Consider the following 18,824-nt stretch of genomic DNA (forward strand, 5'->3'; position numbering starts at 1 on the left):
GTGACTAGACTTGTTGTCTGCAGAGTAAAGCCCAGATTGGCTCCTACAAATAAGGCAAATGGTGGTTGGAGACAAGCCTCTATATACCTCAGTTATCATCGTGTGTATAAAACTGTAAAACCTAAAGATAGACTCTGTAATAACAGCAGTGATAGCTACACACTGCATTGGTGAACAGAGACAAGCCTCTATATACCTCATCTATCATCATGTTTGTATAAAGCTGTAAAACCTAAAGATAGACTCTGTAATAACAGCAGTGATAGCTACACGCTGCATTGGTGAACAGAGACAAGCCTCCACAAGTCTGACAGGAAGTTTTTTTTAAAGAAAATCAGTCATTTTAAATTGTTCTCATATACTGCAGTACATTTAGTACATATATTCCGTAAAGCAAATTCTTTTTTTCTCCATGATCAATGCAAATGATGGGTTTAAAACATGTTATAAACAGGGCCAATTCAATATAATTCTGTATATAAAATTATTTTAAAAAGTGCTCTTAAGTATTTGCCAATCACTGTATTAGAACATAAAAGATCCTCAGCCCACACATTTATATGTATAGTAGATTTGTATATAAACAATTGTTTGTGCTTGGTTAGGTACTACAAATCCCCCCCACCCCCCGACATTTAGCTCATTCCCTATTAAAGTTCTTAAAGGGACAGTCTAGTCCAAAATAAACTTTTATGATTCAGATAGAGAATGTCATTTTAAACAGTTTTCCAATTTACTTTTATCACCAATTTTGCTTTATTCTCTTGGTATTCTTAGTTGAAAGCTAAACCTAGAAGGTTCATATGCACATTTCTAAACCCTTGAAGACTACCTCTTCTCTCAGGGCATTTTGACAGTTTTTAACCACTAGAGGGTGTTAGTTCATGTGTTTCATATAGATAACACTGTGCTCACGCACGTGGAATTCCAGTGAGCCAGGTCTGATTGGCTAAAATGGATGTCTGTGAAAAGAACTGAAATAAGGGGGCAGTTTACAGAGGCTTAGATACAAGATAATCACAGAGGTAAAAAGTGTATTTATATAACTATGTTGGTTATGCAAAACTAGGGAATGGGTAATAAAGGGATTATCTATCTTTTTAAACAATAACAATTCTGGTGTAGACTGTCCCTTTAACGTCTTTGTTTGTAATAAACACGGGTAAATTATTCATGATATATAATAACTGTGGAAAGAGGATAGCTTTAATAATCATCACTTTTGCCAATAATTAAATAGATAAAATACTCCAATTTTGGAGTTTATCAATTGCTTTGACAAAAAACGGTGTATAATTAAGTTTATACCACATATTAGGGTCTTTATGTAGATACATTCCTAGATATCTAAAACTCTACTTCTTTAAAATCATGTTGAATACAACTATCATTCTTATGGGTCCAGACCACTTCAGTTTTATCAGTATTTATTTTATAGCAAGAAAATAAGATAAACAGCTCGACAATCTTAAGCGCAACAGGAATGTTTTTTTGTGTGTTTTTAAGATATAATAATAAAAAAAAGTAATCCGCATATAGTGCTAGGACAAATGTCTGGCTCCCAACACTTATACCCTCTAGTTCTTGTCTAAGAAGGATTGCTAAGGGTTCTATGGCAATATTGAAAAGGAGAGGCGAGAGAGGGCATCCTTGTCTAGTTCCCTTGTTTAGTCTAAAGAAAAATGTGTGGCAACCATTAACTAAGATGTATGACATAGGAGAATTATATATGGGTTTGATAAAATCTACTAAATAGCCAAGAAAGAATATAAGTGCTCCCATATTATGGAATCTAAAGCTTTCTCAGCATCAAAACCATGTCAAAATCTTGCTTAGTTAATTTTGTGATTATGTCATTTATTCCAAAATTGTAAAGTCAAATATATTATGCATATATTTTTAGTTGAGGACCTCCCGCTCATAAAACCAAATTAGCGAGATTTTAAGCCTATTAGCTATAATAGAGGCAAGCAGTTTATAGTCTGTATGACCCTGGATCCGCAGGGTTCTTATCTTCTTTTTAAATTAAAGTTATAATTGACTCTGAGAAATACCAAGACAAAGTTGTTTTTTTTTCATTAAATAAAGTGGTCAAAATATTAGAAATCTCTAATTTAAGTATCTTTCCACAGGTAATTGATCAGACGCCGGGGCCTTAATAGATTTAGAAGCATCTATGGCCTCCATGACTTCCTCCAATGTAATAGGTGTATTTATTATATCAAGTTGAGATTGCAAGATTTTGGGTGTAAATCTTATCCCAAAAGGTCATTTTATTATCTCTATTAAATTCTCTTACTGCATATATATTTTGATAATAATCTAAAAAGATCCTCTTAATATCCCTAAGTTCTGTATAATTGTGGTGACCGTCTTTAATGTTTTCAGAAAAAAAAAAAAAATCCTAGCTTTATCGAGCCTAGATAAATATTTTGCCGATTTTCCATAATGTCCCTTGTATATCGCATTGATTCTGATCTCTTCACTGGTCATTTTTTGTTTCAAAAAAAGGTCCCTGTCTTGCTGGGCTAACTTATATTGATCCCAAAATTTTTAGTGGGTGTATTCACATATTTCTTATATGTATTCTTTACAGTGTTTGAAAGCTGAAGTTCACATACTCCCAACATTTTTTTACGTTTTATCATATAGGCTTTAATCTCACCTCTAAAGTAAGCTTTTGCCGTTTCCCAGAATATCTCTGATTTATTAATATATAGAATAGTGTCTTCTTTAAACTCTCTCTATTTATGTTGCAGCCAGTTTTGAAATGGAGTATTAATTAAATGCTTTGGAAAATAAAAATTGGCTGTAGCATCTACCTGAGAAGATTTAAGCAAGAGTTCTAGAGAGACTATAGCTTGGTCAGATATGACAATATCATATATTTGTGCTTTGCTTTCTAATTAAAACAAAATATTGGATACTAAAAAATAAATCGATCCTAGAGAAAGACCTATATGATCCAGACTCGCAGGTATAACTTAGTGTCAGGATGTTGAATGTGCCACACATCATATAGCTTTACATTTTTACAAATGTGAGCAAATATTTTAGATTTTTGGGATAAACCGGAGGCCCCCCTGGGAGAGAGCCTATCAAGAGACAGAAGAGAAATCAAATTAAAATCACCTGTTAAAATTAATTTTTGTTCTGAATATTTAGCAAGCCTAACCATAATTGTATTCCAGAAATCATGGTCAGTACTATTAGGGCCATAAATATTACATAATATATATTTTTCTCTGGCGATCTCAATGCTGAGGATCATCCATCTGTCATGCGGGTCAACTTCAGTATAAAGAATGTTATAAGTAAGATTTTTATTTATTAAGAACGCTATACCTTTCTTTGTTCTGGAACACGCAGATGCCACAATCTGACCTACCCATTTACTTTTCAGTTTGTCAGCTTCTTCTAATTTTAAGTGCGTCTCCTGTAGTAGTACTATGTCTGGGTTATATTTAGCTAACTGTTTGATAATTCATTTTCTTTTGCTGGGGGAGGTTATACCACCTACGTTCCATGATAAACACAATCAAATCCTTCATTTCTAATAAAAAGTAGACGTCATACCACTAGAGCAACAATCCAAAAAAGGAAAAATATGCAAAGAAGGAGGGAGAGTTGCTAGGGGGGAGAAAAAGAAAAACCATAAACAATACAAACAATATAAGCATATCAACATAATAACCCATATATTATCACAATTGACCGTGCCACGTACATCATATTTTTTTGGGGTGGTTACATCTGTAAACATTTTTCTTTTTATAGATTTCCTGGCAACATAATTTCTAAACAACATAATTTCCAAAAAAACACAAAAAACAAAGCATAAAAACCAGATAACCCATATCTTAAATCAAAAATTAGTCACGTTGCATGTTCTGTATCTATCAATATCTTAAATTCAAAGGGACATTTTTCTTTTCACAGAATTCTTTTGCTCCTTCGCTGTTATGTAGTGTGAGAATACCATCCTGATCTCCTCCTCTATAAGGCGTTTGGCAGGATAGAGGAGTCTAGCCTTGAGGCCAGCACTAATCAATTTTGTACAGAATGGGGATAATTCTTTTCACGGACGATTCACTAGAGTAGTCCTGAAATGTTAATATCTTAGATTGTCCTAAGATTAGGTTACTCACTTTCCTATAGAGCAGAAGCATAATCACTTTATTCTGACAGTTTAAACATTTTCCCATAATAGGTCTATTATATTTTGTAGCATTGGTGTTGGATCTGATGGGCCCTAATCTGTGTGCCCTTTCAATTGCTAACGGCAAATCCTTCTGTATCATGCCTAGAGCAAGAGGGAGTGTTGTGTTTACCAGATACAGTAAATCAGAGTACTCTCTGCTTCCAGGTATACCTATAATTATTTTAAGGTTATTCCTTTGTGAGCGATCTTCAAGCTCATATAGTTTTTGTTTTAAATCGTGCATCTTGATTACCTAAAGTTTGACTCTGCTTAGCAAGAGTATCTTCTACTGCTGACACCCTATTTTCAACTTCTGTAAGCCGTCTAGCAAATGGTCTAACTTCTGAGGTTAAGTTTGTCATTTGCGATTTTAATAATTCAAATTGGGGCAAGTAAATATCTGACAACTGACCTACTATTGGTTATATATCAAATTTATGCATCACAATCTCATTGGAACTATCTAAATGTGTGTCAGAGGTGCGTGACTGTCTTTCTGTTTGACAAGCATAACCGGGGAGTTGTGTTTAAGATTAATAATATATTTTTCCATGTGCGGGAGTCTGTAATGGAAGAGAAAAAATTGTGATGTAAATGTGTTTTAAGAGGAATGATATGTGATACACACACCCAAAAGCGGAGAACAACAAAACAATACCGAAAAGAGGTATATAATAGGGTATCCCATACCCTGAGGTGAATAAGTTATATTACCAAAAAAATAATATTTATATATGACCATGTAGCACACAGTAGTTTAGTTACAGTTTATACATCATATACCACAAAGAGAAATAAAATATATAATTGCCATTTCAGATAACCAAATAATATATCAGAGACAGTGAATCAGCTGTAAAACCACAACAACCCACTCACCCTACTTAGATTGAATATATCAATACCAGCATTCCCTAGAACCAGGGCACAATTACCTAAAAAATAAAATTGTATAAAAAAAAAAAAAAAAAAAAAAAAAAGGGAAAAGAGAAACAAGTCTGCAACAAATGGTAGCTACAATTAACAGGTTACCAGTGCTAAACAAATATACACGTATCACTATATTCATAGGCTGTTAAAGGGACATTAACCCACATTTTTTCTTTCATGATTCAGATACAGAATACCATTTTAAACAACTTATTAATTTACTTCTATTATCTAATTTCCTTCATTCTCTTGATATTCTTTCCTGAAAAGCATATCTAGATAGGCTCAGTAGCTTCCGATTGGTCGCTGCTCATAGATGTCTCATGTGATTGGCTCACCCGTGTGCATTGCTATTTCTTTTACTGAGGATATCTAAAGAATGAAGCAAATTAGATAACAGAAGTAAATTTAAATGTTGTTTAAAATTGTATTCTCTCTCTGAATTATGGAAGAATAATTTGGGGTTTTATGTCCCTTTAAGGGCGAATCTGGATCCTTTATAGCATGATGATTCCATAGGAAGCTGGAATAAAATTACATATAGCATAATTCTAAACCACTTTGTAGGCTTACTTTTTGCCCTTAAAGCTTTACTCTATCTTCCCCAAACATATCAGTTGAACAGGGAAGACGAATTTATGCAGTTATATTTCCCCAAATACAGCAAATAAATAGATGCCAGTGAATACTGCAATTGGAAACAGACACAATTTAATCCATCTTTATGCACGCAGACTTTTAAGGAGGAAGGAGTCAGCTGTTCTGGATGCCTACTAGTAGCTTTAGATTGGCTTATTTAGCAACAGGCTGAGAGAACCTTTGGCTTATTACATTAGGCCCAGACCTTGGAGTTCCCAGGGGTAGTACAAACAAAAGACGCAAAGGTGACACTCGGCTTCTAGCAACGACAGCGGTGTTGTATACAGAAGATAATAAGAAAAGAGTACTTGCGCTTTTAGAGGGTTATGATCACTCCGTCCCCACTTTATATAATAATGAGATGTTCTGCAACAGTACGGATGGCTAAATATCCCACGGATTAGACGTCCTGCGGGGGATTCCTCTCCAGTTACATGCCCATCACAGGAATATGTACAGATCGCTCCTTGCTGAACAAGGCACTGATGTTCCGGCCTGATTTCAACCACCCAGTTGTCACCAGTTACTGGGGGGGATCACTTCTGATGTATTGCCAAGGGTCCACGTCACCCGGCTTTAGCGACAACCATTCCCGTAATTGGGCCACTGCGTTGCCGTCTATGAGATGGGGTTGTAACTCTCACCCCTCCTTATCATATGGGTACAGATCCGCCACCGAGCCGCCAACAGCTATGCGAGACTTCCAAGTCGAACTCCACAAGCCGTGCAGTAGTGTCCTAGGAAGGATAGCTCCTTCAGCAATGGACAAGCGACTTAGGATAGGTAGCATCGAGCTCCATTTGGCAGCACACTGAATTCCTTGTGCACATCCTAGCAACTCCCACCGAAGTCTGAATTCTAGAGGTGGGGTTTCTTACATAGCTCCCATAATATAGATGTGGTTTCTTACATAGCTCCCATAATATAGATGTGGTTTCTTACATAGCTCCCATAATATAGATGTAGTATCTTACATAGCTCCCCATAACATAGATGTGGTTTCTTACATAGCTCCCATAATATAGATGTGGTTTCTTACATAGCTCCCATAATATAGATGTAGTTTCTTACATAGCTCCCATAATATAGATGTAGTATCTTACATAGCTCCCATAATATAGATGTAGTATCTTACATAGCTCCCATAATATAGATGTGGCTTCTTACATAGCTCCCATAATATAGATGTGGTTTCTTACATAGCTCCCATAATATAGATGTAGTATCTTACATAGCTCCCATAATATAGATGTAGTATCTTACATAGCTCCCATAATATAGATGTGGTTTCTTACATAGCTCCCATAATATAGAGGTAGTATCTTACGTATCTTACATAATATAGAGGTAGTATCTTACATAGCTTACATAATATAGAGGTAGTATCTTACATAATATAGAGGTAGTATCTTACATAATATAGAGGTAGTATCTTACATAATATAGAGGTAGTATCTTACATAATATAGAGGTAGTATCTTACATAATATAGAGGTAGTATCTTACATAATATAGAGGTAGTATCTTACATAGCTCCCATAATATAGTGTGCAGCAAGGATTATAGATTCAGTTACCTTATTGTAAAATTATTTTAATTTGCCATCACTTTAAAGTGACAAATTCAAAATTAAACAGTCAAGATTCAGACAGAATATGCTTGTTCCAATGCTTAACATTCCTATAAACATTGTTGCAAACACTTAAGCCATACGGCTAAAGTAAATGCACACTCATAAGCACACCTAGCTTTACTCATCAACAAAAGGATACCAAGAGAATCAAGCAAAATAGATAATAGAAAAAAAAGGTGGTCTAGAAATTTGTGTTTTGTCTAATCCATTCAAATTTAAGTCTAGTCAAAATTAAATGTATCTGAATCATGAACAAACTTTCCATTTTACTTTTATCATCAAATTTGCTTTGTTCCTTTGGTATTCTTTGTTGAAAGCTAAACCTATGTAGGCTCATATGCTAATTTCTAAGACCTTGAAGGCCACCTCTTATCTCACAGCTCAATAGTGCCAGTTTATGTGTGCCATATAGATAACATTGTGCTCACTCCCATGCAAGTCTTTAAAAAGAACTAAAATAAAGGGGCAGTCTACAGAGGTTTAGATACAAGGTAATTACAGAGGTAAAAAGTATATTAATATAACAGTACTGGTTATGCAAAACTGGGGAATGGGTAATAAAGGGATTATCTATCTTTTTAAACAATGAAAATTCTGGAGTAGACTGTCGCTTTAATTTTGACTTTACTGTCCCTAATTTGCTGACCCTTTAATTAAATCAAATACCCCGTATCATTAGATGTCACTTTTTAACTAATAGCACGGCAGCCGCGTGCCCTGCAGGCAAGGTTAGCTTGTGAATGTGTATAAAAAAAAAAAAGAAAGAAAGAAAGAAAGAAAGAAAGAATAAGAAGAAATACACAGCTGCCGCACAAACAAGTATGGTACAGTTTCCTAAAGAAATGATGCAGTTCAGCTCTTTAGTAAGAAAACAAATCGAGTTAAACACTGGTTAAAAAACAAACAAAATGTCCTGAGGCAATAGATAACAAAACACAAACACACAACCTGTGGGCTTTAGCAGAATGTAGAGATGGTTATTAAAGGGACATTGCACTCAAATGTTCTATCATGCATATAACAGGACAGCAATTAAACTAATTAAATGCTTTTGCTCAAACTATTAAGTAAAGGCTGTTTAAAGGGACACACAAAAAGCATTTTATTATTGCACTGTTGCTTATATATAACTAAGTTTAACCCTTGCAAAGCAGCTTAATACGTAGTTAAAAAGGGACAGTAAACAATATTTTATGCTACATGTGCACAGATCGTTACTTCAAAGTCACAGGGTTGTTCTTTAATCACAACTGCCTCAACTGCACTGGTCACTAACAATGTAGAGCCCCCCGAGCTGGATAAAGCTGTTGGTCACTTTATTAATAAATGCTGTGCTTTCATATGAATGACAGAAATATTTTGCATACAATGTCCCCTGTAGACACCTGTATCCTATTTGTGTATTTATATTGTGCAGACAATTCTAATACTTACACTCCTTGAGTTTCTAGCTGGGTGACTTCTCGGACCTGTGTGCTTCCTGCTCTAGCAGTTCCACTAGTTCCACCAATAAATGTTGGCTTTTTTCCACCCATGTCATAGGCTGTGCCACCTGTGGCCGACTGAAATGATTCTCTGCCAGTGGCAGTAGTCCGGTATGTGCTCTGCTGCCAGCGGGACCTCATGGTTTGCCCTTTATGGGATACAGCTTGGGGTTGAATAACTTGTCTCACTTGACCAACTGCATACAGTGGAGACTGGTAGTTCTCCTTTTCCAGAAGGTTATTCATGCTCCTGCTGTTTCTAGACAGTTGAGACAGATATCCAGCAGGGCTGGTAGGAACGCTGTTTGCAAATTCAGATTCTCTGGTACTTCCAGTTTGGTAGAACCTGTTGGCAGAGCTCAACCGAGATTTACTTGCCCCAAATCTATTAGAACCAACAATATCTGACCGAGCATAGCGTGAGGCAGTTCCACCATACTGTCTGCTCTCCTGAATCCTTGGACTTGTTCCCAAGTTGCTTCTGTATTCTCCAGAATTAGTGCCTCGTTCTGGAGAGACTTCTAACCTTACCAGCAGCCGTCTCGGGGTTGTATCTTGCTCCGTCTTCCATTGATTACCTGAGACATTTCCACCAGCCCAGCCATTTTCATGGCCCACAGAAGTATATTCCTAAAAGAGAAAAAAAAGAAGATACTCTTGTAATAATTTAAATGTATTTAAGAAGGAACAGAATGAACTCTAACTATTCTAATATCTGACAAAATGGAAAAATGCTAAAAAAATAAAATAAATGCAGGGCTTTACAAATCAAGAGCGGTTAAGAATACACCTCTTAAATGAATTAATTTAATTTAATATTAGCCAGTTAGAATTTATACAAATGAGCCCCTGCGCTGATCTAAGAAATCACTGTGCTGATTGTAGCTGGGACAAAGCAGTATATATATAAAAATAAAAAAAAAGGTATCACATTTTCCTTAGATAAGCCTTGAGTTTGTTTATCTTATCTCCTCTGATTCAATTTTGAACAGATACAAATGTGTTGAATCAAGCAATGACTGTGTAGCATGTAGCTGAAAAATTCATTTCAACCTCTTGCAGAAATAGGGAGGGGATCAAAGGCAAATGGGGGGGGGGGGGGGGAATTATATATCTATATATATATAAAATGTTATTTAATATTTTATTGGGAATTTAGTCTGGTCTGAGTTATGTTCTTTTAAATACATAATATAAACTCCAGCATGGAACTATATGCAGAGGTATTCTACACAAATGCAGGCAAAAATAAAAATGAAAAATGAATAAATGCAAAGTTATTACAAATATTTGATCTATGTCACGTGTACTTGGTGCTTGTCCTCTGATTGGTAGGTATGCCATGTGCACAGCCCACACAGCAAAACTAGCAATCAGCACAGCACTTGTGTATGAGCGGATTGGCAGATGATCACCAGTACTTCTATTTCCTTAATGAAATGATTTAAAAAGAGACGGGGTCTCGCTAAGGGCCATATACTGCATTTTCAGAGAATACAGACAGATTACAAACGTGCACTATAAAAAAAAATCTTACAAAACCAATAACTGAATGATTCACACAAAAATATACAGAAATTTTTTTTTAATAAAATTCTTCACCAAAAATCATATTTTATCAAAAACCTAAAATTTGTATGTAAATTACATGTGGAATTTTTATATGCTGGACACCACCATGCACTTTCATAACCGTCTTATGTCCACGTCACCCTGTGTGTGAGTCCCCTTTGTGGGAGCAATTGTGACTCTATAAACCAAGTGGGCATAAAAGGACTTAATTGTTAATAAGAGCCGTTTTTATATTTTGTAATAAGATGTATTTGTGTCTCAGGAGTCTTTCTGGGTAAACTGATTGTGTTCCTGTGTGATTATGTTAACTAGACTGCCCAAAATCAGATGGTCGGAGTAAACTTTCCTCCCCAGTTAATTAACTTGATATGTTAATCTGTTTTACCTGTGAATAGACAATTGTTAGAGGTTTGATGTATTGTTCATATGTTTGCTTTACTGTTTAACCATTTCCCTCTGTAACCTGAAGCTCTGTGACTCTGGAATGCCGGGGTGTATAAATCTGTGTGCTGCTTTTAAATAAAGTGTTAATTTTGTGTTCAGGCCCCCGAGTGTTGCCTCAGTTATGATCCCCTCCATAACTTTAGACTGCGGTCAAAGGGAAATACCAGGAGCTATTGCTCTGGATAAAAGGGATGTCCAGGACAACGAAAGTGTTCTGATGGAGGTACTCATTCGGGGTACCAGGCGGTGCGTCACAGTCTGTTTACCCTTTATGTGCCAAACAAGTGGCTGGTGCAGGGTTGGTTAACCCTGTACGTCACTCTCTATCTAAAGTATGAAAGAAAAATATGGAGTTTCATCTATCTGAATGTTTTTCTATTATAATATTTTCCTTGCTCTTTTGTGTTTAAAGGCATATTTACATATCCTCAGTAAGTGCAATACGAGCTGGCGATTGATGGCTACACACATCTTTTTCATTGGGACAGTAACTTTTTTTACACTGCACCTTAAAGGGGCACTGTGCTGTAAAACTTTTCTACAAACCTTTACCTTTATTTTGGAATTTAAAATAATTGATTTTGTCTGAAACTGAAAAATAAATAAATAGGAAATCTATGTATACATAGCCATTAGTAGAAATTACACTCCCAGTAGGAGATAGGAGAGATAAGTAATAAAATGTTCATTTTCAATTGTGCTCTCTAATTATTGGGCTTGTGTACACAGAGATGAGATAAAACGACAAGGAAGCCTTTGTGTGTACAGAAAGTAACACAAGGAGATCTTATTTCCATGCAAGCTCAACTAAATTGTAATGGGTTGTGGTGTGAAAGGACAAAATCAGCTATTTCATATACAAAAATAAAAATAAAGGTCTATCATACATTTCATACTACTGGAATAACTTGTCATTGGAAACACAATAAAGGGACAGTAAAGTCAAAATGTAAAACTTTCATGATTCAGATACTTATAATTTACTACATTCTTGCTATCCTTTGTTGAAAAGCATACTTTGGTACGCTCAGAAGCAGTAATGCACTACTGGGAGCTAGCTGCTGATTGGTGGCTGCACATATTTGCCGGTCTTCATCTGATGTATTCAGCTAGCTCCCAGTGGTGCATTGCTCCTCCTTCAACAAAAGATTCTACCTGAATCATGAAAGAAAAATGTTGGGTTTAATTTCCTTTAAAATGGATTTAAATCCCAAAAATGTTCTTGTGTGATTCAGAGAGTTTTTTGGAGGTTGGTTAGGATCTCTGTTTGGATACAGCTTGGGGATTACCTTAGCGCTTGTACACACACCCTTTTTCACTGATTCAGAGAGTTTACCATTAAAAAAAAAAAAAAGTTTCCAATTTACTTTTATTATCAAATTTGCTTTGTTCACATGATATTCTTTGTGAAATAGTTAGCCATCTAGTGCTCTTGCAAAACTGCTGCCATATAGTGCTCTAGACATGTGCATGCTCCTAAGCGCAAGTCCCTGCTTTTCAACAAAAGATACCAAAAGAATAAAGAAAATTTAAAAACTGTAAATTAGAAAGTGGTTTAAAAAAAGACATGACATATCTGAATCGTGAAAGTTTGGGTTTCATATCCCTTTAAGGGAAAATGTATTTATAAAATATTTTACCAGGAAGGATACATTGAGATTTCTCTTGTTTTCCTGGGTCCTCAAAACATTGCATTGTTACAATAGGGTACAATAAAATACAGTAACAATATTAATATATGCAAAATCAATTGTTCCGTACACTGTCCCTTTAATCAGCACATTAGTCCCTGTACATTCTGTCAGAGTGCTGTGTAGAATGTTTTACATCCCAGGGGGGTGCTGGTTTCCTCATGGTCTGGCTGCCCCTCTGTCTCCAGTGATATTTGACAAAAGGACGGCTGGTACAGCTAAACACTCAATATGACCTGCTCCACTGATACAAAACATCAGTCACACAGCGCTTCTGCGCCAGCACTTTCCTCTGAGCATTTGAGTGGTTTATATAAGTTGTATTACTGACTTTAGTTTACATCAATTGTTAATGTGAAAATAACTGTAAATCAACTGATGGGCTCCATAGAGAAAACAGTTTTCACATCATTACACAATTGCTCTTTGAGCACAGGAGCAAGTCACATGATCTTGCTCAGCCCAAGCAAGGGGAATAGCTGTAACCAAATACTGGGCACAGAAAACATCTTCTCCTGTTGTTATGGACCAGGTCTCTATTATGTAAACAATTCCTGGGGGATATTTAACCACCTCTAACAGAAATAATGAATCTAGCTGGGGGGCTTCCTTTTCAGGCCCTGTGTGAATTGAATTCCTACAGTCTGGAATGCTAAGGTTTGTTCCGGGTCATGTATTATCACCACAGCCTATCACTTTGTTTTTATCTACAAGCTGCACTTAGTGCCCGAGCTCTGAACGCTCAGAGGAATGTCTGCTTTTTTTTGGTACCCTCCAAGGTGAAAGGTGCGGCGGCCGCCTGTAGATTTGTTTTTAAAGAAATGCTTTCAGCTCCTAACAATCTTCTATAACACAGAAGTATCACAAACAATTTAACAAATGTGTCACTCTCTGAATAAGCCTCAGTCTTTAATGTGTTCTATGTGTCTCACACAAACTTAAAGGAACAGTCAACACTAAAATTGATTAAAAAGATAGATAACGCCTTTATTACCCATTCCCTAGCTTTTCACAACTAGCATTGTTATATTAATATATTTTATAATATTTAAACCTCTAAATGTCTGCCTGTTTCTAAGCCGCTACAGACAGCCTCGTATCACATGATTTTTTATTAGCTTTTCACAACACGAGACTGCTAGTCCATGTGTGCCATATAGATAACGTTGTGCTCACGTGGCATGTGCATGACACTGCAATAATTGGCTAAAATGCAAGTCAATAGATAATAAATAATTAGCCATGTGATCAGGGGGCAGTCTGCAGTGGCTTAGATACAAGGTAATCACAGGAGGTAAAAAGTATATTAATAACCATGTAGGTTATGCAAAAGTGGGGAATGGGTAATAAAGGAATTATTTCCTATTTCTCAAAATCACCCTTCTGGCTTCTCAAGGTTTACTCCACTACATATATGTCTAGAAGGACCATAAAACACAGTAGACTTGAATAATCAACACGTGCATAATAAAAGTACAAAGCAATAGCACTTACACTAAATTATTAAGAGACATTAAACACAAATTCTAATCTTCATAACAATGAACCTTCTTTTCTGAGAAGAATCTTGCAATGAAAAATGCAGCTTTTTTATGTCAGATGAGCATATTATTTTAAGTTTTATCTTTTCCCAGATTTCCCTGACCCCCAGAACAAAAAAAATCCTTGCTAACCAATAAACTAATACACAGATATATTATTATTATTTTAATTAATTTATAAAAACGCCAACAAATTCTGCAGCACTGTCCATGGGTGCAAAAGATAAAAGTACAACAATGATACAATATTTTTAAGAGACAGGACAGAATTAATCAAACACATACGGTACAGGAGGAACTAAGGACCCTATTCCAGTGGGAATTTACAATCTAAAAGGGTAGGAGGGTGATAAACATTAGGTGAGGACTGCAAGAGTAAGAATGATGTTAGTACAGGTAAAGTGAATTAGAAGGTAAATGGAATTCATTTGTTACTGAGTTGGGTGTTAGGCTTCATTGAGCAAAAATGTTTGTAGGGAGCGTTTAAAAGATGAAAGATAAGGGGAAAGTCAGACAGTGAGAGGAAGTGGTCACTGGTATTGTAATGAATTATTTTCCTATCAAGATTGTTGCTGCAAAATTGATAAATCCAAAAGGACTATATAGATTAGGTGAGTTTTGAGGATAAACAAAAACTCACAGATAAATGAGCTAAAAAGTATTAACCCACACAACTCAGGAAGAAAGTGGAACAAATACAAATGTCAGATGTATTTTACAGCAAAAGAAAACAAGATAAAAGATTGCATATTGCAATAAAGTTTCACTTTTAATAATGAAACAATTTATGCTGTTGAAATGTTGATTTTGATGGTCCTTTAACATAATTCCCTAACTGGCCACAGTAGAGAACACAAGGATCGCTTTATAAGGTGTGTACTCCTGAACTGCTCTTAGCTTACGAAACACTGGTGGGTATGGGATTCTCTTTGGGCAGATTTACAAAGCAGGGTTCAAGGAAAACAAGGAAGCCAAAAACTGCAAAACAGTTGACTCGTCTGGGGCACTCACCTTGCGCCCTTCATAGTATTTTGATGAGGAGGGAGAGAATTCTCTGTGTGTCATACTTCTTGCTGTATATTGAGCATGGTCAGGAACGCTGCTGGCATAATATAGACTGTCTGTGAAAGAGAGAAAAATGCCCATTACTCCAAGATCAAAATATAACTTTATATCAGGTGCAAGCAGTAATATAACTTTATATCAGGTGCAAGCAGTAATATAACTTTATATCAGGTGCAAACAGTAATATAACTTTTTATCAGGTGCAAACAGTAATATAACTTTTTATCAGGTGCAAACAGTAATATAACTTTATATCAGGTGCAAACAGTAATATAACTTTATATCAGGTGCAAACAGTAATATAACTTTATATCAGGTGCAAGCAGTAATATAACTTTATATCAGGTGCAAGCAGTAATATAACTTTATATCAGGTGCAAGCAGTAATATAACTTTATATCAGGTGCAAGCAGTAATATAACTTTATATCAGGTGCAAGCAGTAATATAACTTTATATCAGGTGCAAGCAGTAATATAACTTTATATCAGGTGCAAACAGTAATATAACTTTATATCAGGTGCAAACAGTAATATAACTTTATATCAGGTGCAAGCAGTAATATAACTTTATATCAGGTGCAAGCAGTAATATAACTTTATATCAGGTGCAAGCAGTAATATAACTTTATATCAGGTGCAAACAGTAATATAACTTTATATCAGGTGCAAACAGTAATATAACTTTATATCAGGTGCAAACAGTAATATAACTTTATATCAGGTGCAAACAGTAATGTAACTTTATATCAGGTGCAAGCAGTAATATAACTTTATATCAGGTGCAAGCAGTAATATAACTTTATATCAGGTGCAAACAGTAATATAACTTTATATCAGGTGCAAACAGTAATATAACTTTATATCAGGTGCAAACAGTAATATAACTTTATATCAGGTGCAAGCAGTAATATAACTTTATATCAGGTGCAAGCAGTAATATAACTTTATATCAGGTGCAAGCAGTAATATAACTTTATATCAGGTGCAAGCAGTAATATAACTTTATATCAGGTGCAAACAGTAATGAGTGTGGCCAAAGGATATATAGCTCAGGTACATCCTAAAGTCCTCAGCTCTGGGGGCTAAGCCTGGATAGAGCTCATTCATCCTTTTATGAAAGACATCGCTAGTTAGGCTCAGCAGCAATGCAGTATTGTTCTCTCCAGGACCTTTTTAAGCGGTGCACCCCCCAGCTGATTGTATTGCTGGGAGATAGCTGCTGATTGGTGATTGCATTGCTGCTCTGGAGCTGACTGACTATGTGTTTAACTCCTATATAAGAGGAATAAAATAAATATTACACATTTATATCCCATTTGCCTTATTTAGAGGAGGCAATCTGGGCTTGAGTCTGCATAGAACTAAGGCTAACCATGGTCATAAAGTTAGTATAAAGTACATTGTTTTTTGCAGTTATCTGTTAAATCAGAGCTATGTTTACTGCCCCATAGACTTAGGAAAATAAAAACTCATACAGCAATCCTATGATGATCTGACCTACTGGTATATGATGATGATGGTGGTATCTGATCATGCTAATGGGAGGGAGGGATTCTGATATGCTGCCTACAGCCCCTCCCACACTTATTTAAAGGGACACGATACTCAACTTTACTTTTTTCTAGTGGAGCAAACAAATGTGTTCTCACATTTGACTAGAGCACCCCAGTGTGCAAGTAGATGCAGATAGATTAGGGCATATCAGCTCACCCACACCCGGTATCAGGAACAGGCTGGATAATGTTCTGTGTCCAGAAATGCTGAATATATAGCGGGAGCAAAACTCTCCAAAAAGCTGCTGTGTCCAAATGGTGCTACTACATTGTTCAGGTTAAAAGCATATTTAATTATAAACACAATTAAAGACATAAGCGGTAGGTGACTAGGGGCATAAAGTGATTCCCCTTTATGAAAAAGTTGCTGCCCGCTAATGCTCACTGGCTGATAGTCACTTCCCGCTAACGCTCACTGGCTGATAGTCACTTCCCGCTAACGCTCACTGGCTGATAGTCACTTCCCGCTAACGCTCACTGGCTGATAGTCACTTCCCGCTAACGTTCACTGGCTGATAGTCACTTCCCGCTGATGCTCGACGGCTGATAGTCACTTCCCGCTGATGCCCACTGGCAGATAGTCACTTCCCGCTGATGCTCGACGGCTGATAGTCACTTCCCGCTGATGCCCACTGGCAGATAGTCACTTCCCGCTAATGCTCACTGGCTGATAGTCACTTCCCGCTAATGCTCACTGGCTGATAGTCACTTCCCGCTAACGCTCACTGGCTGATAGTCACTTCCCGCTAACGCTCACTGGCTGATAGTCACTTCCCGCTAACGCTCACTGGCTGATAGTCACTTAACGCTAACGTTCACTGGCTGATAGTCACTTCCCGCTAACGTTCACTGGCTGATAGTCACTTCCCGCTAACGTTCACTGGCTGATAGTCACTTCCCGCTGATGCCCACTGGCTGATAGTCACTTCCCGCTAATGCTCACTGGCAGATAGTCACTTCCCGCTAATGCCCACTGGCAGATAGTCACTTCCCGCTAATGCTCACTGGCAGATAGTCACTTCCCGCTAATGCCCACTGGCAGATAGTCACTTCCCGCTAATGCTCACTGGCTGATAGTCACTTCCCGCTAATGCTCACTGGCTGATAGTCACTTCCCGCTAATGCTCACTGGCTGATAGTCACTTCCCGCTAATGCTCACTGGCTGATAGTCACTTCCCGCTAATGCTCACTGGCTGATAGTCACTTCCCGCTAATGCTCACTGGCTGATAGTCACTTCCCGCTAATGCTCACTGGCTGATAGTCACTTCCCGCTAATGCTCACTGGCTGATAGTCACTTCCCGCTGATGCTCACTGGCTGATAGTTACTTGCCGCTAATGCTCACTGGCTGATAGTTACTTCCCGCTAATGCTTGACGGCTGATAGTTACTTCCCGCTAATTGTCACTGGCTTATAGTTACTTCCTGCTAATGCTCGACGGCTGATAGTTACTTCCCGCTAATGCTCGACGGCTGATAGTTACTTCTCGCTAATGCCCACTGGCTGATAGTTACTTCCTGCTAATGCTTGATGGCTGATAGTTACTTCCTGCTAATGCTTGATGGCTGATAGTTACTTCCTGCTACTGCCCACGTGCTAATAGGGAATCACTTTATACCCCTAGTCACCTAATGCTTAATCTATCAGTCTGCATCTACTTGGACACTGGGGTGCTATAGTCGAATGTGAGTACCCATTTGTTTGCTTCACTTGTAGATGTTGAATACAACTGATTGATATGGACCAGACGCCCCTCTGTTTAATATTCCAGAACAGTTGTGCCCACATTATGAGGAGGAGAGCAGCCTAAACAATAATATCTTTAATGGAAGAATTCACAACCACTGGCCCACAGAAACTGACCTGATTGGGACTTTATTTGCCAATATTGGTTTGCTTTGTCCAAGACGATGTTACATTGTATTTATATTACCTTGTAAAGCGCCCCCTTTTAAATATTTATTTTTTGTTTATCAGTTTTAGGGGCTGTAGCACTAGTACTTTTGCAATGCGACTTGTTGTCTTGGGTGCTCCCAGGGCCGGTTTAAGATATTGTGCTGCCCCCCCCC

The 18,824-nt window shown here is 37.0% G+C and overlaps 1 protein-coding gene across 2 annotated transcripts in view; it reads right to left on the reverse strand.

Annotated features, from left to right (window-relative positions):
• PKP2 (plakophilin 2) overlaps positions 1 to 18,824 on the reverse strand; it is a 214,735-nt gene that overhangs the window by 165,127 nt on the left and 30,784 nt on the right. For both annotated transcript variants that reach the window (XM_053719062.1, XM_053719061.1), the window contains exons 2-3: positions 15,147 to 15,256; positions 8,838 to 9,517 (exon numbers count right to left, since the gene is read on the reverse strand). In XM_053719062.1, the coding sequence (XP_053575037.1) occupies positions 8,838 to 9,517; positions 15,147 to 15,256 (790 nt within the window). The remainder of the gene's footprint in view (positions 1 to 8,837; positions 9,518 to 15,146; positions 15,257 to 18,824) is intronic.

Source organism: Bombina bombina, chromosome 6 (assembly GCF_027579735.1).
Source record: "Bombina bombina isolate aBomBom1 chromosome 6, aBomBom1.pri, whole genome shotgun sequence".
Taxonomy (NCBI): Eukaryota; Metazoa; Chordata; class Amphibia; order Anura; family Bombinatoridae; genus Bombina; species Bombina bombina.